Source organism: Notothenia rossii, assembly GCF_949606895.1.
Source record: "Notothenia rossii genome assembly, chromosome: 1".
Classification (NCBI taxonomy): Eukaryota; Metazoa; Chordata; class Actinopteri; order Perciformes; family Nototheniidae; genus Notothenia; species Notothenia rossii.
In genome coordinates, this window is record NC_136912.1 from 78,192,600 (window position 1) to 78,218,956 (window position 26,357).

The following is a 26,357-nucleotide window of genomic DNA, read 5'->3' on the forward strand; positions in this document are numbered from 1 at the left end:
TGCTTTGGGTGTACTGATCTTTCTCTCTGCAAAACTCTTGGCAAGGTTAACACGGTTCTAAAACAGCAATTTGACTTCTATCCTTTTTATTTTAAGTAATATGTTTTTGATTCCTTTTTTAATGTAAATTGTGGCATAGGCTATTTTTAGCCATCTCTCTCAAAACTACAGTATTACAGTATCAATGTCAACGTATACTGTTCTTACGACCATCACATTATAAAAAAGGTACACTTTAAATTGACCTAAGTTTTTGCTGCTGGAGAAACACTCAACATAGTTCAGTGGTTTGCTGGCTCCTGCCTCCTGGACTCCTTGCAAATAATTCCTTAGCAACAACAGCCATGGCAACAGCCTCAGCAATAGCTCCCATGATGCTGGAGAATAGGTTGCTGATAAGATGGAGGGAAGTATTCAATGAGGAGATCGATGATTCATGTTAAACAGACATCAAACATGAAAATAGTATAACAATAACTTACTAGGAGAAGATAGATGCATGTCCTTCCTTTGTCTTTCTGACTTCATACAACTCCAAAACAAATCTTGCAAAATGCTTCAAACTAAATGAAAAGTTAAAATGAACTTTTGTGTATCACATCTAGCCGGACTCAAGAATGAACAACCACATTTAAAGGGAGAAGTAGCTCATCAAGCTGGTTGTGGACTGATGGAGATCTTCTGTGAGTTTAGCATCCCATAAACTCTGCTCCCATCACAGCGTATTCGGTATTACACAAATTGTATTGTAAAGGAAAACTTTACAGAGAAAATACAGAGAACACAGAGAAAGATTATTGATTGATCTTTGATAGGGCAACATTTTTGGTCCACAATATAGAAACAAAGTTATTTGAAATGCAAGTAGGCTAAATGTTAAATAAACTAATGTATTAAAAATTATCATTATTATTATTATTATTATTATTATTATTACGATTATTATTATTATTATTATTATTATTATTATTATTATTATTATTATTATTATTATTATTATTATTATGATAAACATACCATTACTACTTTTTTAAGAACGTAGCCTAATATAAATGTGTTTTTTTTCAAATAGTGAAGGTACTTGTTCTCTGTCGTCTCATAGCAGCAGGGGGCAGCTCTTCACATCCACAAAGTAAGCCTGGAGGTTTCAATGGTTCAGCCGTACCGAAAGTTGATAGATTGATACAAACCCTCTCCGGTTCTGGAGCTTCTCCAAGCGTCCTGATTTGACGTGGAAGTGCTGCTGAAACAGAGATGGGTTGTAGTACCTCTGAACCCATGCTGTCAGTAGGCTAACACTGTCCGCCAGGTGGAGGCTGCCGACAGCACAGCAGATAAATTAGATTATTGGATTGACTGCAACAGATTATAGCTTTCTACTTCCTCGATGCTTCATAAGAAAACCACATCAATTGGATCATATTTCTCGCGGAGTTGTTGGAAATACAAAGGTAAGCATTTTCTTTCTGGCCACGTATTTATCTTTTCACTTGTCTGTGTTTTTGTTCAAGTGTACTTTATACTTTAGATTAGGCCTACTGGCAACAAACCAGAGGTCGATATCATGTTAGGTTTCAGTTAACCGAGGCTATTATTGAATATTCTAAACATTTTAAAATGAAGTTTATAAATAAACATAACAAGGAAAAACGGTTTATGTTCTGGCCTGGCTTTCACTATTCAACTCGCTTCATTATAATTAGTGAATAGAAGGGGCCATCTCCCCAGAGAGATATAGGAGATTAATCCTCCCGAAATTGCCAAATAATCTATTTAAGAATTGAATGAAGAGTTTATATTGATCATATGTTATTTTTGCTCAAACTGGTATGAAATTATGTCCTATTAAATTAATATGCCAGCACGACGTGTTTACTGAATCAATAATTCATTTCAACAACTGTATTCACCACAATTGAGTAAAATAAAAAATCCCATGCTGAGAGTGACAGTAGGCCAGTAGACTACTTTAATTCTGTTGTTTTTTTTTACGATGAAACTATCTTCCATGAAATATAAAAAAAATCAGAAATTTGATGAAATTGTGCCATACAACATGGAACAAGTGCAAATTCAGGAATCAATGTTATGTTATTCCTGCAGATTATTATTTATCATCAATGAACTGCCTGGTTGTTTTCAATCCCCATGATGATAATCTGCCCTTTTCTGGGCATCAGTGCACACTGATGGTGTCTGACCTGCGTGAATCTTTACATAACAGACTCTTGCAGACACTGCCAACAGAAGCCATGTACGTCGTCAACACAAGAGGAATAAAACTCACTGCAGTGCTTCATCATACGATATGTCCAAACGTAAGACTTTAAGAACAGGGAGGCAAACGGATAGTATAATGACACAGTAAGTTAATATTAAATAAAGTTTACATATACATAAAATCGTTTCTATTATTTAGGTAAGCAGTGACTCTAGAGTTATCAGAATAATCTTGATTGATAATTGGGGCGTTGAAGTGAAAGTGTAGCCCTTGCCCTTTCCTTATTATCATTATGATTTGGCCTTTAATAAAAGTAAACACCTGACTGCTCCACTACAGCAGTACTTTAGTGAATGGATTCCCAGATCATTTTGTGTAACTTTACTCAAGGAAAGCCGAAGCAGTGTCCTCCTCTCTAGGGACCCATCTCCCATTTAATATGTGTTTAAACAGGGTTCAGTCCAACAAACTCAATAAATTAGGGAATGTTATGAAAGTGAGAACTGAAACATTCTGCACAATAGTTTTCTCACATCCTCTCTCACAGGATTCTTTTGCATATGTATTTTTCATTCAATGATATTGACATTTAAGCCCTTCTTTTAATGCGAACACATCAACACCATCTATTCTCTGACATTTAATAATGCATTGATGAATTGATATATATGCTGGACTAGAAGGGAGACTGCAATGAAAAAAATCCAGGATAATGCATGGCAGGATGGATTGTTTTAATGTTATTCCAAGTGTGTGAGTGGAAAATTGCAACTTCAAAGTTTGTCACGATGGATGAATAGGAGTTTTTATGTCCAAAAGGGGTGAAAGTCTATTCTAGTATCAGTATTTAATGTAAATGGAAACTTAAAACCAGAACAGAATTAACATGCTCGGTCCACAGCAGTGTACAATACTGCTGTTTGTGTAAAGGATGTGCAAGTGTAAGCAGAAAGTCCATGAGAATAGCCAGCAAAGCAGGAATGCTGCAATACAATGTGTCAATAATCCACTTGTGAAAGCAGCAGCTGATGGGTTGCAAGCATAGGTTGCAAGTGCAAAAAAGATCCAACAAGTCACTCAGAGGGGAAAAGCTTGATTTACAGTGTCACTGTTTTCATGGAGAGAGGAGATTGACAGATTGTGTTGTGTGGATTTAGACAGAGAGAGAGAGCGTATAATCCTCTCTAGCAGGGAGGAGAGCAACAGGAAGGTTGGATAATGCAACCGGCAGAGACTTGCAGACCCTGCTCAGCTCCTTTTCTGTTGCCAGGGTTGATAATTAACTGACAACCTAACACAAACCCATGCAGAGTCTCATCCATTCTTTAGATGTTTACTCCTCTGATGATTGAAGAGTTAGCTGTTTTAGATGGTTGCAATATGGAGTAAACAATAGAACTTTAACTTCTAATTTGCTAAATATAAATGTGTATCCTATCCGCATGTCATGATTTCAGAAGCATACTTACCAGGCCGTATTCTAAAAAATGACATTTATTACTGAACATGTAGGTTGTTTGGTGTTTTGACAGACATTATAGCAGTGTGCGCCGGTGCAGTAATCACATGACAGGCTGCTTTAACTCAGGGAGCTATAACTGGTCCCGTCTATTTATACCCTGCAGTCTGCACTGTAGGAAGATGCTGCTCAGTTATGTCTGTGAGAAAGTCTCAAAGGTGTGAGTTGTAGGTAAAAGCAATATTGTAAAAGCACAATAACTTTTTGAATGGTTAATTTCATGTTTCCAGATGCTCGTTTAATGTAAAGATTTAAAGACTGAAGATAAACAGGAAGAGGTTATCTTAAAAATGGCATGACTTTTAATCATACTACTGGTTAATAGAACAATTCTCGACCGATGCTTGTACTGTAAGCAATACAAATAAATGAGAATGTAGAATACAAATCTTGTCAGATATTTAATCAAATCATTACAAGAGAGATGTGTGCTTTAACTTAAAAATATTTGAGCCGGATGTAATCATCTGCTAAATCTTTCAAATCTCAATTACCACTAAACATCTTGTTGATGTGTTTTTATTGTGTATGGATTGTCTTTTACAGATTTTGCACTTTTCTTCTCTTTATTTTCATCTAAAGTTGATTTATTTCGATATAATGTACTAATTTTGAAATGTACAATGGCCAATAATAGCAGACATTACCTATTCAGTGGGGCTCCAATAAAGAGTAAATACACTTCACCACAGAATGACGTTGATGGGTTGAGGGTGTATATCTATTACAACCTGATTTCACTTAGTAATTCAAAGTAATAGAGTTGATTTTTATAGTCAATATAAGAAGCTAGGTTTCACCTTAACCACTGTTTAATGACCTTATAATATATTTATTGTTGCTTAGTTATATTGAAAACTGGATTGTTGACCTGGTTCATTTTATAATGTTTGTGTGTTTGGTTTTCTGTGACTTGTTTCATTCATGTTTGCATTTGTGTGGTGATTTATGTGTGTTTTTATATGATTGTATTCCCTACAGACCGACAGCCATGCTGACCAGCTTTATAGAGGGTCTTCTCTGCTGCCTGTCCTCAAAGTCAACAAACGTTGTTGGTCCTGTAGAAACCTCAGAACTAGCTGATGGCTATGAGTTTGTGGAGGTTAAACCAGGCCGTGTCCTTCGGGTTCGACATATTATCCCTGACCGGCCGGTGGTGGAGGAACCCACTGGGACGGGAGGGACGGTCAGCTGCAAGCGGAAGATCACAGTGTATCGTAATGGACAACTGTTTATTGAGAACTTGGGTGCAGAGCAGAAGAGCTCCCAGAATGGAGAGACAGAACCAAATAACCCAGTTGAGGGTGAAAAAGAGGGGACAGCTGAAACTGGAGCAAGAGAAGAAGCACCGGCTGCTGGAACGACTGACCAGCAGCAGCAACCCAGGAAGAGAAGATGGAAGCCCAAGCGCACTGTGATGATCGACTGTGAGAGGAAGATATCAGCCTGTAAAGGGACACATGCAGACGTGGCTCTGTTCTTTATCCATGGAGTGGGAGGCTCACTGGATATCTGGGGAAACCAGTTGGACTTCTTCTCTAAACTGGGATACGAGGTGATCACCCCGGACCTGGCAGGTCACGGGGCCAGCTCAGCACCAAAGATAGCAGCTGCATACACTTTCTATGCCCTGGCTGAGGACATGAGACTCATATTCAAGAGATATGCACGCAAGAGGAATATTCTAATAGGACATTCTTATGGGTAAATTTACGATCACAACATTGATGTCACACATTTGAATTGAAATATTTCCAATAACTGATTATATGTCTTTTTTTTTCCTATAATATTAAGAACTATTAGAAGCCCAGACATGCATTGTGATCATGTATCTCATTTAAAAAATAGTGTAATACATTGAGTATAGTATCAGTGAACTGAACATTGACGTAATGTGATAAAGTGTTTAATCAATTAGTCGATAGTTTGATTAGTCAAGTGCAAATGTGTTTTTTACAAATGTGTAATAACTTCATGCAAAATGCCCAACATTTAATAAGATAAAGAAAATATAAGATATATATATATATATATATATATATATATATATATATATATACATATATTTGCTTTTATCAGTTTAATATAATTGTGTACAAGCTGTATGTCTTACAGTAAGACTATTTAAGATTTAAAAAGAGAAATAACACAATTTCCTTCTTATAAATGAACATTTGAATTCATAAGCAATAAGATGCACTATTGCTCAATGCAAGTCATTCAGGGTTTAGCCATTACAGCTGTTCTTCTTATTTCTTATGGTGAACAAGTGAATGCTTTTTATTTCCCAAATGCTTAAATGATACATTTCCACAACCACAATACAAACAGGATACCCTGATTATTCTGGCCTGTCCTGTAACCATCCTTTTGCTCTGCTCCCCCAGCGTGTCCTTCTGTACCTTCCTGGCCCATGAGTATCCGGACCAGATCCACAAGATGGTGATGATCAATGGAGGTGGTCCCACAGCGCTGGAGCCCAGCCTCTGCTCCATCTTCAACCTGCCCACCTGTGTGCTTCACTGCCTCTCCCCGCTGCTAGCCTGGAGCTTTCTAAAGTAAGACAGACAGCAACAAAATAGAAACTGTTTTACCATGAACAGTGCATTTCTTATGCTATTTTGCTGTAAGTAAACAATGATCCAGCTTGTATAACTTTTTTGTATAGGGTGTTATGAAATACAATGTAGCTTAAAGTTGCTGCAGGCCAATCTGTAATGACTTAACATTCATCTAGAATAATGGGAAACAAAAAGTTATTTTGAAAAAAAGCTTTTGGACTTCAAAATATAATAGAAACATTGATCATTGCAAACATGTTCTTGGCCAAGTGTGATATATATGTTGTGTTCTCTAATGTTATCAGAATCCTGTAGTTTTTTAAAGCTGTTTGTTAATCTGCTCTGCCGCCTACAGGGCTGGCTTTGCTCGGCAGGGTGCCAAGGAGAAGCAGCTTCTGAAAGACAACAATGCCTTCAACGTGTCGTCCTTTGTGCTGCGCGCCATGATGAGCGGGCAGTACTGGCCTGAGGGGGACGAGGTCTACCATGCTGAAATCACAGTCCCTGTCCTGCTGGTTCACGGCATGCACGACAAGTTTGTCCCCATCGAAGAAGACCAGCGCATGGCGGAGGTGAGTGGGCCTCATCAACCAAACAATCATAAAGTGGCACTGCTTTGTTGATGATTCCAAAATGTAATTTCTTGTTATGCTGTCAGATCCTCCTATTGGCCTTCCTGAAAGTCCTGGAGGACGGCAGTCACATGATCATGATGGAGTGTCCTCAGGCTGTCAACACACTCCTGCACGAGTTCATCCTGTGGGAGCCGGCCACACCTGCCCCTCCAAAGAAAGACTCTAAAGCACGTCCAGAAACTGCCAAAGCCCGAACTGAAAACACAAAGTCTTTATCCGAACCTTCTAATGCTCGACCTGCAACTGCAAGGCAAACGTCATCCAACAGCGGCACAGCGGAGAAACCAGACAGCAAGACCAAGAAATGACTGAAACGTTAAGCTGAAGCTACCAGTGTCATGGCTGGCCATGCACTATTCGAATCCTGAATATCTTAGACTGTTTAGGGTGTTGCAACTGAATGTTGGACATCTGAAAATGTGACCAAATGAAGGGATTCAAGTCTGATCAGTTATGTCAGCTGATGGGCTGAGGGACAGAGAAAAGAGGAGCTGTGCCTTGAAGAGACGGAGGGGCGACGGTGAAAATTAACAAAAAAGGTCATTTTTGACAAATTGTCACATGCCTTGCTGAAAGTTATAATATTAGAAAGGATAACACCTGATTGCCTGCTCTGACTTTTCCAATACTGAACTGTGGAGAATAAAAGAAAAAGGAAAGTTTTGTATGTAACATTCTCCTGGTTGACTTCTTCTTACGCTGCCTTACGTAAACCAGCAGCTAAGACAGTAAGCCTTATTGAAACTAGCTACTGTAGATGGAAGAAAAAACCGTATTAGTCTACTTCTTAAGGTTGAAAGCTAAGGTAGGAAATTCGTTTTAGAAGCACTTGTAGTTTTATTTGTTTGAATTGTCTTTACATCTCAACAGCCATCGATAAAGAAAATGTTCTGACAATAGAAAAATGTATAAAAACATTAGGCAGACAACATTTCCCAAAACTAACCCGGTAGTACCAAAAAAAGCCATGTTTGTAATTTACGGTAATTTTTATAATGTTAGGTTTTTACTTGTGTGTCAGGGCGGTGGCTTTGCTTGCTTTACTCTTGCTCCAAAGTTGCCTACCCAGTTTCAATTTCAAATTGTGACACGCTGAGCTAGCTTTGTGTATCTTTGTCTTTAAATGCCATACCGCAAAATTATACATTTAAATCTCTCACCTTTTGTAGTGGTGAGAGTATTAACAAAGGGAACAGAGGGTTTCATGATACACAAAATGGAACATCAAACAAATGGGAAGGCATTTTGATTTCGTATTTTGGCAATTGCATCTCTAAGAGGTGAACCAGGATATTACGCCCGCATTTGCATTAGAAGTAACCTGACCCACTACTCACCCTAATGATTACACTAGTTGCTTCTTGATTCAACAGACACACAAGATGATTTGTTACTCTTTCAGTTGTGAATTTGAAGTGTAACATTATCAAGTACTGATAAAGACAGAAGTGAAAGTACTGTATATTTGCTGCCCCCCATAGAATTCAGTAAAATGTGTGTTCAGTCGAGTGTATCCTGTTACTAGGTAGCAATAGTTGAGGCTCAGCAATGAATCATAACTTTATATGTAGAAAAAGGGCACATTTCTTAACACTGATCATTTGTACATGATGGGGATGTTAATCAATAATAAGAAGGCTTGTATTGAGATGCTTCAATGAAGTGCAACATCTCACCAAAACGGCATTTTATGTTTTTCATACATAGATTCGTCTTTTTATACTTTTTTTTTCTAATCATGATGAATATTTAGAGCTCTAAAAGACATTGTAGCAAGGAATTCACGAGATCAATTGAAGACAGTTCTGATCACATTTGTTTTGAGACTCAAGCTTGCGTCAGCTTATCATTAATAAAATCATGTTGTAAAAAATTGGAAATGATCCGTGATTTGTTTCAAAGACAATCAGCTGGCAACCATCAGCCGGAAGCTTTCCAGGCCACTGTTGCATCTTTTGATGAACACGGGTCAAGTTCAACTTTTGCCATGTGTATTAAAAGACAATGAAATGTGTGTGTGACATTCTCTGCGCCTAAAACAGGGGCACACATTCACAGAAAGCAAAAGCAAAACAAAAAATAAGCTTGGCTAACAACCCGACAACTGTCAACAGACTTTGATTGAGATATGACAAGTAAACATCAAAATGTGATGTGTGTTTTTTTCAACAGAGAAATGCCTTCTTCAAACCACTGACAACATGGCATCTCTCATGTGAACTAATGAAAACTGTTTGAAATCAAGCAAATGATCACTTAGAAACCATGGATCAAAATAAGAAGCGGATTAATACAATATTTTCTGGAGGCCTGTAAAGATGTTATTCACATTTTGTAAATCCAGCATGATATAGTAGGCTATAGTGTGAAAAAGAATGGGCTTGAGTCTTGACAAAAGTCCTGGTAGAAATACTCTTTTTCTTAAAGTCTCCTTTAATGAAATGACACAATGTCACATAAAACATTTTTAAATGAACAACTCAATTATTCAAACATGCCATATATATATAAATGCAGACTCAAGCAATTGTTTTTGTTGAGGGGGAAAAAAGTGCATGGTGGTTTGAAAATGAATGTCAATTGAATAAAGTATTATATTAAAGTTAATAAACGCACCATGCACTTTTAAAGAGGATTATAAAGCAAAAACTTAAGGCATCTAGTATTACCAAGGCCCCTAGTTTGACAACAGCATTTCCACTCACAGTACCTATTATTTGCATTCTTACAGCTTTTTTAAGAAAATATTTATAACTTAATTTAAATCATATTTTTAGCAAATTGACAATAAAATATTTGATCAAATTCTGTAAAAAATCTTAACAAAAACATCTCTTTGTAAAAGCTTTACAATGTTTATACATTCATAACATAATTAAAAGAAAGCATTCAGATGAAGCACTTATTTCCTAAAAGTAAAAGTCACAGCATCCACCTGCGACGCCTCAGACCTCCACAGTATCCACAGTAACCGTGGCTCCGTTGCTGGTGTCCTGCAGAGGGGTGGTCTCTATGGGGACACTGGAAACCTCTTCAGGCTCCTCTTTTTTGTCTTCCTTCCCACCATCAGCCACAAGAGGAGAGCTCTCTGATGCCCCCTGCTGGTCATTGCTGATGGTGCTGGCAGCCTTCTCCCCTTCTGGCTTCTCTGCTGCTTTGGTTTCATTCACAACCTGGACGGAGTCGACTGAAGAGGCCTGGACTGCTTTCAGTTCCCCGTTCTGCACAGGGAAGACCCCCTCCAGGGCCTCGTACAAGAACTGGTACTGCTCCTGTGAGACACGCAGGCAGAGTAAAAACATCAAGATATGTTGCTGTGATGTAGAGGAAAACATTTGATTGTGGACTTTTAGGAGACCCTTTGAACAGCACACAAATAAGAGCACCAGAAAACAGCTTTTTGCCATATTGTTACTGTGTTACTGTTTGAGTCATCTCACATACGCCTTTCCTGCTGTTGTAGTCACTAAAGCTCACTTCTCAATACACTTTTTAAAGGAAGTTTTGAAGGAAGCAAAGGAACTGAAACATAGAGGAGACATTTTTTGTTTTTACAGCATTAAACTGTGGTTAAAGTGAAATACATTCCCAATACATTAAAGCTTTATATCTATATTTCTTTAGGTCTTTATTTCTAAAACCTAGCACAGCAGACTGCAAATAGATATAAGGGGTTTTTTATGTCCATAACGGACAGTAATATTATGTAATACTTGTCACACTCAAAGCTGTTAGAAGTTCAAGCTGTGAAACGTTGGGCTGACAGATATTTGGTTCCTCTTTCTTACCAGGTTGGACAGCATGCCTTGTCTCTCCTTGCGGAGGGTTTTGGCCACCTGGAAAACATCCATCAACTTCTCAGTCTCAGCGCTGTCCAGCAGGTTCCACAGAGCACAGAAGATCCCTGACCGGGACGAGCCATTACTGGACACACACACACACACACACACACACACACACACACACACACACACACACACACACACACACACACACACACACACACACACACACACACACACACACACACACACACACACACACACACACACACACACACACACACACACACACACACACACACACACACACACACACACAAAACAGTTAGATTGAGATTCCGCCATGATATGTTTTTTTTTTAATACAAACTCTCCCAGAAGGACATATATATGTTTTTCTGTTATGTTCATGAATGTTATTTACTATGAAAACACAACATCTTAAAATGGGTAACACCCTTTTTGATGCACATTCATCTTAAACTTAAACCAGTAGGGTGTTGTTTTCTCCAAGAGAGTTTAAAGTTCTAAAATGTATATTGTAAAGCTCCTTATGAGAACATTTGGATATGCTCTGATTATATACTACCCCTTTAAGATTCACGAGGACATGTTCTGAGGTTGTCTTACTTGCAGTGGACCACAACGGGTGAGTTCCTCTGTGATTTTACTCCTCCACAGCTCTGCTTGATGCCCTTGATCATGTCCGTGAGCTCCTGAGCTTTCTCCGGCAGCTCGTTGTTGGACCACGTCAGGAACTGGAACTGTTTCACCGACCGAGTCTCTTTCCTCTGTGGACAGGAGTTGTGTGGGGGGTTAAAACAGCTTGTGGAAAGGACCCATCTCATCTTAAGCTGATAGATGATAAACATCGGAAAATAACAGACTTTATTCAGTAGGCATCTGTCGTGTTACCTTGACGTGACGGAGCAGCATGTTGCGGGTGATGAAAGTTGGGGAGGTGTCCGTGCTTTCCACTTCCACCTCGAAGTCCCCAAATGTTTTCTTATCTTTGTCCCAGTAGATAGAGTTAGACTCCTGTTCACAAGAAAACACACAAACACACAACGTTTATTTACCATATATGTACTAAGAGCATGTGGTTTATTCTCTATGCGAGGTACATACAGAACATAATTAATACCTCACTGCTCTCTGAGAGCATGACGATTGCAGATGTTTTCTTTTGGTAAACCATCAACCAGAAGTCAGCCATGGTGTCCGGCAGGGGGGTCTGCGCTGCGATGAAGTTTTGTGGGCCCCAGTACCCCTGTGTGGGCAAGAAAAAAACCATCAAACATCTATTGTTGCACACAATTCTAACCAACAGGATGTGGTGAATTCAAATTAGATTTAAAAATGCAACTGTCTGCGTGAAAGAGACAAAACCTGCTTCAACAGGGAAGGAGCAAGACAATGCTTCAGTTTAAAAAAACACAATTATTTTTGTCCAGGAATCCATTTCCATAAAGTGTAAAGTACGCAGAAAGAGGTTATTCAATTAGACGAAAGTATATGTAAATCATACATCTATGTGGGAGGCATTGATGTACATAGATGAATCCTCTTCCTCCTCATCTGATGATTCTTCCTCTTCCTCATCATCAGGGTCACTGTCACGACTGCGTCCTTCATCTAATTTCAGCAACACTCGGTTGTAGTCATCTGAGGCAGAAGTGAAAATAAACTTTGGTAAATGATTGTACACTTTATAAAAATAATGCATACACTCAGATGTATTATGGATGTTATTCTATTGTGTCAAATGTAATGCCCCTTTGCTGAGCTGAAACCTACATGGGATGACAGAAGTAAAGCGATTCTTCTTCTTGTTCTCTTCTGTGAGCCCCTTGTTGAATGTCCTCCAGTTTTTATAGATGGGGAGTCTCTGAATTGCAAGACAAAGACTGTTCATCATAGTGCTAAAGAAAGGTCTACAGTTCCTTCTATATACACTAATAAGATGTAAGCAGGGGGAAAAGGATAGGACTACATTTTAAAGGGACCACTAATGCTGTGGAGTGCCATACCTCAAACTCATCGTCCAATAAGGTGGGTTCACTGCTGGAGTTTTTCTGTTTGAGCGTGCTCAAGGTGCTGTGGAGCTCGGACACAGTGGTCTCAGTCTCTCCAAACTGATTGTGCTCCAGCAGCGCCTGGTGTATCAAGATGTACTGGGCCTGCGTGAGGACAACATCACTTCATAAAAAAAGGATATACAGTTTGGGGATGGAGCCATTATTCACAAGACAGACAGAAATCATCCACAACCTGTTAACTCTTTCTCCTTCTCTGTGAATGGTTTGGATTTAATAAACACAATTCTGCTTCTGTAATGTTTGATCTTTACCTGTGTTCATTTCTCAAATAGTTTTGCCTTCTTTGTCCTCTGATTGGAACTCATTATATAGAAATAAATGAATTGTATTGTTAATGCACTGCATATGCTCAAACATATACTGTGCACAAGTTGTTTCAGCTTCTGCCCTCTGGTGGGCGTCAGAAAGTAGACAGCTTCAGTCCACACAACATTAGGCACACAATTCACACATTAAAGTAGCAATGTACATTTTATATTTATACTATATCATAGTGTAACTCAATCCCGTATATTCATTGTAAGATAGCTGAAAATAATCAAAAGATAAAGTCAAGATGAGACCTGAAAATGATTTTAGACTTTCAAGGTCTGTTGTTATAATCAACCAATATATTGAATATTAAAAAAATATTATTTATGTTTACTTTTAAATGATGCATTATTAAACTTGAATAATTGATTTGAATGATTATTTAATTGATGAATTGATTATTTGATGAATAATAATTTATTTTTAAACCGAAATTAACTATACATTCTTTGTCATCCCAATAACCTGCGTGTGTGTCTATTATATTCTACATCATCTACTTGACAATATTAACATTTCATAAAAAGTTATACTTTCTACAGGACAAATATAAATTAACTGTACTTGTTCATTTATTCAAATGCCCTTGGAACTGCCGTAACGTCTTGCCACCAGACCATACTATTGTAAAAGTAACCTCTATTTAAAGGTTTTCTCTGGTTGTCTTTATGTTGCACGTGTATCTTTGTCTCTCTTATCATCTTTGTTTAGCTGTGTGTTCCTGTTGCTTCACTTCCTATATGGTTGATCTTGCACGGTGAGTATTCATACTGAGAACTGAAGTCACATTATTTGTATGTGTTAATAAACTCAACCGATTAGCTAAACTCTCATGAGACACACAGACGCGCACACAAAATATGACCATAGTTGATATTTTACCTCTACTTGAACCATTAGACATCTCTGTCTGCGGAGTCTGACCACGTAACCGTAGATGTCGACTCTGCCCTCCGCCTCCAGACACTCCATCATGGCATCAATGCCAATGTATGTGCCTGTCCTGCCGACCCCCGCGCTGCACATGAGATAATAACATTAGGCTGATACACATCCATACATGTTTATCAGTCACAAGGAAAGGTGAAGTCGAGCATTAGTTTAGAAACAAATCAAGGGGAAATGGTTGATGAGTCCCCCTGATTCAAAATGTCATCCCTTTTTTGTCTTAAGTCATTGAAGCATGAAAGATCAGTTCTGTCTGAAAATCTCTTTAAAAAATGTACTTGGTGCATTAGATTGTCTACGGTCTTTAGTCATTAGTAGGAAGAAATGTGATTTCATTAGACTTTTTCCAATTAGAAGATTAGTTTGGCATTACTCAAGCTTCCCATGTATTGTACACTTTGTGGAGAAATGGGATATTCTGTAAGGGATGTGACTGTTATATATATAGAAAATGACCAAAACAATATGCAGCATAAACAGTATAAATGATTGCAAGTATGGCATATCAGTAATGAACTTAATATTGGGAAAGAAGCACAGAATATATTAGATATGGTCTGATCATGCCTCAAAGACAAATGGAAACAATGGAGAATGGAATCACATCCAATCACAACTAGAAGTAGATTAAAAATGTTGTTTACTCTGATTATTAGAACAACGTGTAGTATTTGTTAGCTGAAGCTTGTAGGCTACTAACCTGCAGTGAACAACGATGGGGCCGCTGAAGAAATTCTTGAACGCATTGACGCGCCGCCTCAGTTTCAGGAGCAGATGTGGCTCTCCGGGGACGCCGTGGTCCGGCCAGCTCATGAACTGGATGTGAGTCACTTCCCTCTCTGAGTTCTTCTCCCTCTTCTGCAGACGCACAGGGGGGTAATGCATACATGCACGAAGACATATATAAACACAGATTAATTCACATTTCATATTTATTGAGATAAAGACTGACAGATATACTGGCTTTCACTTACACACAGACACACATGTATACACACACACAGGCTAAAAGTAAAAAAATAAATGTCCTCTAGTTTATCCGGTGAACTCACATTAGTAAGGCTGAGATGGCGGATGGTGTAATCTGGGCAGTGGTCCTCTGAGTTCAGCTTCACAATAAACTCCTCAAAGATCTCTGCCTCGCGGTCTCGAGACGGCCAGTACTGCGCACATTTGACCTGATTTGGCAAATCAGTAAGACATCAGTAACATATTGGTACATTTTCACTATCAGCAGTATTCTCCAAGAAACAAGACCACAGTGTGGGCATGAGTGTGAATGAATATATCTGATAAAGTGTATGAGGCAGAGAAGCAGTGATCAAGCCTTACCCGGTTTCCTTCTTCACAACGCGTTACCATAACGATGATAGAGGACTGCTGCTCCCACACCATCCTCCAAAAGTCACTGACAGTCTCTTCCTTTGGCCCTACAACACACACAATATATACATAAATACTGTATATAAATGGACAAGTGCAGAAGTGTTTGTGTGATTAATTGCTTTACCTTGTGCTGCGATGTATTTTTTGGATTCCTTGTACCCCTGCAGCAGGAAAAAATGTCAATAAGGCGTGTGTTGTCAGAAAGAGATCATGAGTGTGTAATGTGATGCAGCAGTAGTAGTAGAAATAGTTTTAGTATAGGATTGTTCATACATCGATGAAGCTGGCATTGATGTAGTCACAGCCTGTCTCCCCATTTCCAGTGGTCAGCTGAACACGGTTATAATCATCTGGTTCAGGACAGAAAATAAATAATTATCACAGAAGACGACTGAACAACTCCCAATGGATAAGTATTCTTGAAATTCCATTCAGAAGCTGTTTATAGTTATGTTAAAAACATAACATGCATATGTCTTATTTTAATTTACTCTTTATATTGACTTTAATATATCTTGAGTTAAAGTTAAAAAAACACAACAACACAAACAATCATCTGTGAATCAAATTCTGCTCACAGATCTGCAACATTTCCCTCAACAGTTGAATAGATATTAAATAAATCTGTCACCGTTTAAACACTATGGCAAACGAGTGTAGGCAAAGCCAGGTACGACTAAGTGATGGTTTCATGTGTTGTTGGACAGACTCACATGGCAGGATGTCCACGTAGCGATTCTTGGGGGCGTTGCACGCCTTTTTGGCCTCTTTCACGGTGTACCGCGTGAAGATTCTGGGCATGCTCTGTAAACAGAAAAAAAGAAATGTAATTTGCCAAATGATGTCTTTGTCCTGACCATGTCAAACAAACTTTCTAGGTTCAGCCTTCAACTTTTACTACCTTGACATCCAAAAATAGACAAATAAATATAGAAAAACAATGTCCCAAAAGGTTTCAAATGTACCTGAAACTCAGCCAGGAAGAGTCTTCCCTCATCAGCAAGCTTCCTCTTGTAGGTTTCCAGCAGGACCTCTGCTGCGATCGGCTCCACTGCCAGCAGATTCTCCTCATCGTCTACATCAGCAAACAAGCCAGAAGATAAGACACCGAAACAACGTAATACTGGATTAGTGCTTATTTGTTACTAACCCTTATTCTAAATTACAATGTACATGTGGTACTTAATTGATTTCCCCAGACATTTGTCTTGAAACGTGCTTCTTCATCGTATGACAAGGAATACATGTGTGCATTCAAATCTTTTTACAAACATCATGCATCATTTGAGAAAGGTAGCAGCTACATAAGATTGTTTTGAGCATGTTATTAAAGACTAAGTAAAGGAAAGTGGAAATATGAAGTCTACTCACTTGCTGTAGTAATAAGCATCATGCTTTCACCCAGATTGCTGCAAAAATAAAAAATAGAAAATAGGCTTCAAAGACTTGTTAATTAACAGTTTAAAGAATGGAAAAAGAAAGCAAAGAGGATATATAGTCATATATAGTAATATAGTAAACTATAGTAATGTTAGTTATGTCTATAATGCAATAATATCACTTTTCATTTACTGGAAATGTGACAAAATGGATTTATCAGTATAAAACCTGCAGTTGCATTTGTTTACAACAAAACAACCACAGCAATAAACCATAACCAGAATCCAGGCGAAAGTAAAAAAGACGCTGAATGAAACTCACTGGGACTGTCTGCGCCTCAGAACGTAAATCTTATAGACGACCAGAAGCAGGGCCGCAGACGTGAGGATGATGAGGAAGACCAAAAACCCAATGACAGCTTTGTCATTATCTGTAAAATGATGGGAACATAATATCAAAGCTGTGGCATTTATGTTAAAGACACAATCTATGGTATTGAATATATTTTATAGGTCAGAACATTTATTTATTTAACAGGACAATGCAAGACGATTTGGCATGAATTAAAACACTACATACAGGAAGTGGAGACAGCTTCTTCTTTGGGTTTGCCCTCGTTTTGTCCATTGAAAGCAGTCACCTGGAAACACAGAAGATCTCATCAGGAAATATAGCATTTGAAGAAATATGAGGAATAAAGTTTTAATAGTGTTTGGAAACCAAATGTTTGGCTCATACACACCTGCAGATTGTATTTGGTTGAGTAGCTTAAATCTTTGAATTCAAACTTGCATTCGGTTTGGTTCAGAGTCTTAATCAGGACATCATCACCACCACTATAAAGACGTGCGATGTAACGCTTCCTAGGTCCATTCAAATCATTTGGAGAATCACAGGTTGCGTGAATCACGTTATGCTCTTGAAGATTCCAGACCAGGTTCTTAATTTCTCCAGGCACTGTAAAAAAACATATTAAGTGATATTTCAATTTGTTTAAACAGCATTTTAAACAATGATTTGCATCAGAAGTGTGTTGCTGCATTGGATGAATGGTTGTAGGGATATAAATACAAACTGCAAATCAAAGAAAGTTGCATTGAAAACATGTATCATTATAAATTCATTGTAAAAAGTTTTTATTCTTTAATCTTTTATGTTTTTTAAGGATGAATGAATTTTTGTTGTGTCATTTATCTGACACGGCTGTTACAGTGTGTGTTGGGGGAAGTCTGCAGGTTGGACTTCACATGCATCACATTTATGAAATGGAAATTGCAATTTTTAAAGGAAATTACAATGAGTTATGCAATTATATATGATAGGCAGCCGCATAGTAGGTGACACGTAAATGTAATATGTACATCATGTTCAAATTGATTCATTTGTTAAATCCTTAGTTGGGTCAGAACAGACTCAGGTCGGTAGAGTTATAGCAAAATACAATACAATAAAAAACACTGTTCTTCACTAACGACTGTAACTACAGAGTAATGTTCATTATAATGGCCTGAAAAACAATGATGTATATTGATATGCTGTCTGATTCACAGCATTTAATATCATTTGTTAAAAAAAGACAGACAGAATAAGATTAGTCACATCATTTATATGATGATATTAAATAGAAGAAATTAGATAAAAACGTTAAGTACTATAACGTAATTACTATAACTTAACATTCTAAAATCATTCATTATATTAAATTGTGTGTTAATGTTCCAAATTGAAATAATGAGTGACTTTATAACGTACCTTTCAACAACATAGGAAATTATACCTTAATAAATATTTGTTTATATTACTTTTGATCTAAATATTATCCAAGTGAGATTTTAGACACTTACCTCCAATCTTTGTCTTAATCTTTTTTTCATTGTTTAGTGCAGGTTTTCCGTCGTTGTTGTATTTGGGTTGGACTGCACAGTTATACTCGGTGTATGGTTTCAGTCCATACATTTGACATTTTCCTCCAGATGGATTTTTGTCAGCTACATGAGTTGTTTGATTCAATATAGAGAAAGCAAAGACAGAACATTGGGATTATACAACAGCACATTGTTTTGTTGGTTAAGATACCTGTTGCTATTAATCAAACAATCAATAAATCATTCAGTCAATCAGTAACATCCCTCATTGGTAGATCACTAACCATGCACCCTCAAATTAAAGTATTCAAATTGTGTCATTATGCAAATATATGTGGAAATTAACAACATGTATATATTTGTATAATATTTCATGAACATTATATAAATATTCTTCAGGAAAAATTGACTTGTTCTATCATCTCAGGTTATGACTAACACCTACCTTCACTCAGCATGCTAAAGTGTTAGCATGGAGCACTGATTCAAATGTCCAAATTCCAATTTTTTGTTCAACTGAGCAACAAAATAGATAATCTAAATATTTGAACTTACTTTTCCCATATGATTGAGTACAGCTGCACTCATAAGAAAACTTCTGAAGTTCAGGAAGGACAACTCCACATTTCTTACTGGCTGTGGTCCAACTCAGATCAATGGAGGTGGTGGTGACACTTGTCACTGTGATGCTCATTGCAAGATCTGTAGGGACACATTAGACATTAAACTTCTCTTCTCCATAGTTATCTTTATTATCATTGCCCTGAGGTAAGGTGATTATTCACGTACCACAGTCAATCCTGAACTTGATAGCAGTTGTGTTTTTTATGTTGACATTGTTCTCCATGATCTGACCGGTGCAGCTGTAGTCTGTGTAGGGCTCCAGGACAGTAAGATTCTTCAGCTCATTGGGTTTTCCATTTTCTAAAAACACAAGTTAGACAACATTTCTTCAAAAGCAGTTACATAAAACCCTGTGAGCTCTTACATGCTGGGTTTGGATAATATTCAAATGTGGACAGATGTTTACAGCAATCAAGAAAAATAGATATCATATTCAAAACGTATTCACACAGTGCACAAAGCAACACTTTAACTTTGTCTTGAACGAGAACAAATAATAATACACTTTTAGATAAAACTGTATGTGTTTCTAAAGTGAGATCATCTCATGTGAATATCTCCATGTTAATCCAGTCATAATGTTGGTGACAGACTCTTTACTTCTGGTCCTTCCTCTTACCCTGACAGCTGTAAGTGATGTGGAGATTATTGCAGCTTGGAGGCAAATCTGTTTTTATTTCTGCAGGAAGTTTAGTTGAACTTGTTTGATTTATTTCACTTGGATTTAAGAAATCTGATGGAAAAAAGGAAACAGTGCATGCATGAAAAATGATGAATGAGGTTTACACCACATGCATTTTTAAACAGACAAAGACTCTATTGTACATACCAGCAGTGATGTTTCTGGTGAGGCTCAAGGCTTTACAGTTTCCTGAAGTGAACGTCGTAGTCAAATCCGTGCAAATGTCTTTGTAATGAGGTTTGAAACAGGTCTCATTTTTGTCACTTTTGCACGTCTCAGCTGAAATTGTTATATTATTTGACGTTGATAGTGAAGAGCTGATGTCCCAGTCACTACGGTAACAAACATATCCAGACATGCAGCTGCCATCTTTAATATCACCTTCTTCTGAAATACACAAGTGAAAAAGAACAAACACATCTGTCAGTGTCTCCTTATATTTAAAAAAGGAAGATAATATTCAACAATTATTAATACTCACTCCATTCATTTGTCTTAGCTGTATTTGTTTGTGAGGTGCAGGGTGTTTTTTTGCCAGCAGCATCATTAAATGCCACATAATGCTCATACTCAGTGCAGGGCTTCAGGTGTTTGATTTCATGTGTTGAGCTTTCATTGGAGAACGGAACAGAATAGTTGTGTCCAGTATCTGGTCGGCCTGGTTCTTTGATGTTGATGATGTAGTTGCCAGTCGTAAAGTTCTTATTCATGGTAATGTTGAAGCCAGAGTTGCTGAGTGTGACCGTGAAAGAACCTGCACACAAAATAAAAACAAAACCTGGTGACATCCTTTAATCCCAGACACTTTGTAGATGTTGAAAGTTCTCCGGGGAATCTAAACTTTACTTTCTGCAATAGCATTCATTGCCAAGGATAACACTATGGAGAAATACCAACATAATGTTTGAACGTTTTTGTTAAGGTGAGTGTGAAGAAGAACTGTATTATGTCTTGAAAATAAAAACTGATACTCACACTCCAGAGGTGGAGGGGCTTGAGTCTCGGCTGGAGAACACATTCAAAGTGATCAGAAAAAGAAACAACAACATTTTAATATATGCTTATGACAACATCAATACAACTGTGTGTATTTTATTAACCTAACGTAACACACTCATTAGCAGTGCTAGTAGCTGTAGTCTACATTCATAATAGTAACACAGTAATATCAGAGTCTTATAGAAGAACAAATGGCGGGCTTGTTAAGGAGAAAACGTTCCAACCTTTGGCATTAGTAGTCACTGATGTGTTGGACGTGGTGATTGGAGGTTGAGGCTGGGCTTGAGAGGTGCTTGTCGGCAAGTCTAATGTGGTGGTGGGTTTGGGTGAGGGTGAGGTGATTGTAGGAGGAGCAGCAGTGGCTGTAAGAGGGAGAGCATGCTAGAGGTCACCCTACAAAATGTTCTGCCAATAGTCCTACCAGATGTCAGCAATGTCAGGCTGATTTCAACGCTGTTTCCAATAAAAGTCTAAACTGAGGCAGAATACATTACCAGAAATACTAGTTGAATATGTTGAAGGCATTGGTGGGTTTGAGGTGAGTGTTGGAGTGCTGAGTGGAGGTTTGGGGGAAGTTGTTTGATTGTCTGGAGATATGGCAGCAGTTTCTGTCATGGTGCGTGGAGTTGAGGTGTTGTTTGGTAAACTGAATGCTGAAGAGGAATTTGTGCTGGTGCGTGGAGGTAAGATGGTTGAAACATCTGTGTTCCAAGAAAATAAAAATAAATCAGGCCAAACACAATATGACAACGCTAGTTCATCAAAAGGAGCAATAGGAACACAAATTAACTCAGCAAATTCATTCATTCTGTTTCCTGTTGTCAGAAAGATGGTGTTACCACTTGTCAATTCTTATACATGTGTCCTAAAATACATTTGTTTTAATAAGAGGAGAAAAGTTGAAACACACATAGTAGCACAGAGCAAGACCAAATGTATTTCCAGAGGAGGAAAGGAAGCATACAGCTGGAAGTGCTCAGTAGGACAATTCAGCTAGAATAGTTGAAATGCTGTGAGATTAAATACTTCCTGTTTTAGGATGACAAAACCCTAGCAAGGTTGCCAACTCGAACAGGATTGTGTAAAGGGAGGTACAGTGATGTTACATGATAGCTACCTAGCTTAGCTTCTTCACAGGGTCAAAAACAAAGTTTGATGTGATGAAACAAGACTATGATAACACATTTCTACAGCTTTCACACAGAACCTGTTGGATAAACCCTCACAATGTATTTCTATAAAACAAGGAGTATTGAATTAGATTACATTTTTTTTTATCATTTTCAAAACTACATTTACGTCAACATATATTTAGTATTCGTCCTATTCCTATTTTTGTTGCATTGAAAAGTACTGGTAAAGTAACAGTAAAGTATAAAATGTGGCTTGTATTTAACTTAAACTCACTATGCAGGCACATCAGACAAGGAAACAAAACATTAATACATTTTATTATGGACACAAGCATGAGATAATTGCTGTGTATAATATTATAAACATATTATGCACAAACACCATGTGAATAAGTTAAAACTCCTAAAAGTGTAGATGCTATGAGGTTTAATTTATTTAATTTTTAATTTAAGGTGTAATTTATTTAAAACAGGTAAAATGCCCTAACACAAAGTAAGACTGTATACTGTGTATGAATTTAACAATACGTTTGCACTGGACTTCAACATAAATGTGAATTATACATCCTTTGCAAAGCAAGTGAGCACAAAATATAAAAACTATCTAAAACATACTATGTATGTAAGGAAAGTTAAATATTTTAGTTTAGCCACTTACTGGTTGCATCTGTAGTTGTATTTTGACCTGCAAAGAGAAAATACATGTAAATCATTGTGGCTTTTTGTCAAGAAAAAATGAAAATGGAAAGTATTTTTTTATGTTTTAAAGCATCAACTTCATCAAAAAGATGAAACCCTTCCTGCTGGGCCGAGGCATTATCATGCAACCGTGCTCATCAAGTTCTGCATGAGACAGCACTGTGCAACCTGGTTGCTATGACAATGCGGCAACAAGCCACATTTGCTATTTCAGAAGGCAAACCGCTACTTCCTGCTTTGCGATGAAACCTACAAAATCCCCATACAAGATTAGTTTCAGTTTAGACAGAAGACAAGCCAATGTAGAAGCACTAATGGTCTTTGTCTCCTTTCTTTAGAAAACTATTATCATTCAAAATAACATTCATGCCAGTCATGTCATCAAAAATACTTTATATCTCAAAAACAAATTGTATTCATACCATTCTGCATTCTACATTACATTAGTTTTACCAAGTCAATATCAGCACATGTCATTTACATGTAAAGGTGTTATTGATAATAATGTTAATTGATTTGGCTGTTTCCTCACTACATGCATACACAACTTAAGAATACGTTTACCATTAGCACATCTCAGCTGTTCATTGTTCCTAATAGTAACAGCAGTGAACAGTGAGGGTGATGTGATGGGGGACAGATGAACAATGAGACTCAGGATGTGGTTTGGCGCTCTTTTTTACCTACATTGAGCAGAGATGCATGCTCTCTGCAGTGACATTTACAACCTTTGTACTTTGTGGTGACTGATCTGAATAGTTTCAGAAAGTTGTTTGAGACGTGTCAACTGTTCTTTATGAGTGATTCAAAAAGCTACTGGGAAAACGTTATTCAAACTCAAATTCTTATCATAAATACATCTTTTTTTAAAGTTGTTTTTAAGAATAGTTTTAAGTGATGCTTGTTGGTCCTTTGGTTACGTTTTAATAAGTGTCTACAGAGTTAAGTTGGAAAGAAAAGTGTGATATTTTAACATCACCTTTTCCAAGGTTACAAGCATTTGTCCACATCTGAGAGAAAAAGAAGCAGAAGAATAAATGTAACAGTGCAAAGTTGCCCGCCACACTTGACCCTGAAACCATTTACTTGCCTGCAATTTGGTAAAGAAACTGATACAGTGTCTGGATTTATCTCTTATGTATCAGTTTTCAGGGTTCACCATTATCACAATCAAAAAATCTGCTTCTACTTTCTTCTCATATTTTGCATTGACATAAACGCTCCCCCTCCTCTGAGAAACAGCTTTAATCGTGTCTAACTTTTGTGACCTCACTTCTTCATTTTACACACTGAACTTCCCCTTTTTTCATGAATTCTCAAGTCATTTGCTTGTGCTCTGTTTGAGTCTGCTTGGTGTTCTGCTCTGCTCTACCAGGAAATGAAGGCGACTCGAATGGAACACGGAAGTGGTCAACTTCTTGATCACAGAACTCTGTCCCGCAGCAGCTAAAGAGAGCGCGACAATTTTCCATCTTAATGGGGCACTGTTGCCTTCATGTAGTTGGTTTGAATATATACATGTGGTGTGCATGTGATCGATAATACAAATCTAAAAAGGTTAAAGAAGACAAAGTTGAGCTTAGTTTTGAAAAGGATTTGTCTTTGACTGGTTTGTGTGTGCTGCTATATTATGCTTAAACGTCATGATGTGGAAAGTTGTGGTACACATGTGTGTTGCATGTCAAAAGTATGTACTGTTTGAATAAATATCTTCCCTTACACAGGCCACTTTTCGGCAGAAACAGCATGATGTGATTGTAATACTTTAAGTATATTTATTTATCTGATTATACTTGTACACTTTCACTTAAGTAAGATACATAGATTCAAGGGTTTATTTCAGATCACATGGACAGACATCTGAGCTGAAAATAGCAGAAATAATTTGATGTGCTCAACAGTAGCAGAACTCTGAGTGATGCAAGAGGCAGTAAGGAGGGTCTCACTTAACACACGCACATTTGCACAATGCACACAGATACACACACAAAAACCACACGCACACAGATTTGTATCTTATACAAAACCCAAAGTCACTAGGGTTGAAGTGAAGAACTTGAAGGGACACACCCAGAAAAATCCTCTCATCTCTGACACACACACACACACACACACACACACACACACACACACACACACACACACACACACACACACACACACACACACACACACGCACGCGCACGCACGCGCATGCGCACACACACACACACACACACACACACACACACACACACACACACACACACACACACACACACACACACATACATACACACACACACACACACACACACACACGATGTCAAAGCAGAACAGAAACATGATTGCAAAAATTCCCACAGCTTTGTACCAAGTGTAAGAACATGTTTTAAAGAGTCTTCTTATTAACAGCGCTCTTTGATGGAACATAACTGTTTATTCTTATGCCAAAGGGGCTCCCAAACCTGTCACTTTTCAGCTTCTCACATCAAGTGTGCTCTGTAATGTCTTTAAGAAACGTGAAGTAGCACAAATGGAGGCGCAACTCAAAGGCATGATATACTGTAGCTTGTCATTTCTGCCCTTAGCTTTAGTTTAAATGACTTTAGTTTGTGTGCTGATGTTTTCCAGTTTAAAAAAAACAAGTTATAAAGCGTATTTGCGCTTACAGATTCATGTCTATCTAAGGAATGGAAATCGTTTCTCCTTGTTCTCATAAACTCGATCAACCATATGCTTCAAAAACAGATCAGAAGAATAAAAGACCTTATCAGGTACAGTTGACTATCACTTGTGTTTTGCATCATATATAGACTTATTTCCATCTGAACAACTTTCCGATGACAATCAAGAAGGCACAACTTTCTAAAACATCATTTATTTCCCTTTCCTCATCAACCAAATGAATATTTGGGTACTTACAGTTGGCCAAAGCGATGATCCCAGCCCAGAGCAGCAGGGTCGTTGGTCCACAGCGACCTGCCATTTCCAGGAGTTAGGGTGTGTTCGGACACACACCATGCAGTAAAGTCCTGGTGGGGACCAACGGGCAGGTAGTCACCGTCAAACAGAAGCGTATCCCCTATTCTATACTCACTTCTAAGAGAAAAATTAGTCAAAAGACGTTATTTAAAACTACATACGTTTTTTGTCTTATCAGTGGACGCAGCTTCCTGGACTTGTTCCCCAAACCCTAAACCTCGCCTCTGGTTTCAAGTCAAGCAAGTGGGAGTGATGTCACACAAAAAGAGACTGCCTTTACCTTAACACTTGGTTACAGGAAGCTTCATTTCAGCTAGACCACGAGAACAGGAAGTCTTCTCTCATCTAATCTTCACTCTCTTGTGTTTAAGTGTGAAAACCATCTGACTTGTGAAACAAAAGAGTGAACTTCAGCTTTTTTTTACTTAGAGTTTATGATTTGGAGGTTTTTTAGATACATGCTTAGCACACATTGTTTGACAGTTTGACTCCATGTCAATAGACAGCGAGAAAGACAATGGGGATGTTAAACAACATGGACGCTT

General features: G+C 37.8%; 2 protein-coding genes across 4 annotated transcripts; one reads left to right on the plus strand and one right to left on the minus strand.

Annotated features, from left to right (window-relative positions):
* The first annotated feature begins 1,211 nt into the window (after nucleotides 1–1,211).
* abhd8b (abhydrolase domain containing 8b) lies at nucleotides 1,212–9,474 on the plus strand. Of its 2 annotated transcripts, XM_079675955.1 has the most exons (5): nucleotides 1,212–1,451; nucleotides 4,722–5,444; nucleotides 6,131–6,301; nucleotides 6,660–6,876; nucleotides 6,963–9,474. In XM_079675955.1, exons 2-5 carry the CDS (start codon nucleotides 4,732–4,734, stop codon nucleotides 7,245–7,247), a joined length of 1,386 nt encoding a protein of 461 aa, XP_079532081.1. In that variant the 5' UTR covers nucleotides 1,212–1,451; nucleotides 4,722–4,731; the 3' UTR covers nucleotides 7,248–9,474. The 2 variants fall into 2 exon arrangements, with proteins under 2 accessions (XP_079532081.1, XP_079532080.1); XM_079675954.1 differs by lacking the exon at nucleotides 1,212–1,451 and having other exon boundaries at nucleotides 4,506–5,444.
* ptprc (protein tyrosine phosphatase receptor type C) lies at nucleotides 9,338–26,099 on the minus strand. Of its 2 annotated transcripts, XM_079675935.1 has the most exons (32): nucleotides 25,974–26,099; nucleotides 25,753–25,862; nucleotides 22,808–22,834; nucleotides 21,511–21,717; nucleotides 21,241–21,378; nucleotides 20,993–21,022; nucleotides 20,499–20,771; nucleotides 20,165–20,404; nucleotides 19,955–20,068; nucleotides 19,501–19,635; nucleotides 19,267–19,413; nucleotides 18,691–18,843; nucleotides 17,589–17,803; nucleotides 17,426–17,486; nucleotides 17,168–17,276; nucleotides 16,838–16,875; nucleotides 16,432–16,541; nucleotides 16,180–16,270; nucleotides 15,740–15,816; nucleotides 15,591–15,627; nucleotides 15,413–15,510; nucleotides 15,133–15,258; nucleotides 14,781–14,938; nucleotides 14,015–14,150; nucleotides 12,752–12,901; nucleotides 12,519–12,609; nucleotides 12,250–12,386; nucleotides 11,866–11,991; nucleotides 11,637–11,759; nucleotides 11,352–11,512; nucleotides 10,728–10,863; nucleotides 9,338–10,211 (listed from the first exon to the last, which is right to left on the minus strand). In XM_079675935.1, the coding sequence occupies exons 2-32, from the start codon at nucleotides 25,814–25,816 to the stop codon at nucleotides 9,885–9,887; spliced, it is 4,035 nt and encodes a 1,344-aa protein (XP_079532061.1). In that variant the 5' UTR covers nucleotides 25,817–25,862; nucleotides 25,974–26,099; the 3' UTR covers nucleotides 9,338–9,884. The 2 variants fall into 2 exon arrangements, with proteins under 2 accessions (XP_079532061.1, XP_079532062.1); XM_079675936.1 differs by having other exon boundaries at nucleotides 18,691–18,834; nucleotides 25,753–26,069.
* Between the last annotated feature and the right edge of the window lie 258 nt (nucleotides 26,100–26,357).

Bases quoted from the DNA above. Each gene is read 5' to 3' on its own strand.
- abhd8b (XM_079675954.1), top strand. From the start codon at position 4,627: ATGTTTGTGTGTTTGGTTTTCTGTGACTTGTTTCATTCATGTTTGCAT. The intron at 6,302-6,659 runs GTAAGACAGACA...TGCCGCCTACAG, and splicing joins CTAGCCTGGAGCTTTCTAAA to GGCTGGCTTTGCTCGGCAGG. The intron at 6,877-6,962 runs GTGAGTGGGCCT...TTATGCTGTCAG, and splicing joins AAGACCAGCGCATGGCGGAG to ATCCTCCTATTGGCCTTCCT.
- ptprc (XM_079675935.1), bottom strand. From the start codon at position 25,816: ATGGCAGGTCGCTGTGGACCAACGACCCTGCTGCTCTGGGCTGGGATC. The intron at 21,379-21,510 runs GTAATGTATTCT...TCCCTCTTACAG, and splicing joins ATATTCAACTAGTATTTCTG to CCACTGCTGCTCCTCCTACA. The intron at 10,864-11,351 runs GTAAGACAACCT...GTGTGTGTCCAG, and splicing joins CCCGTTGTGGTCCACTGCAA to TAATGGCTCGTCCCGGTCAG.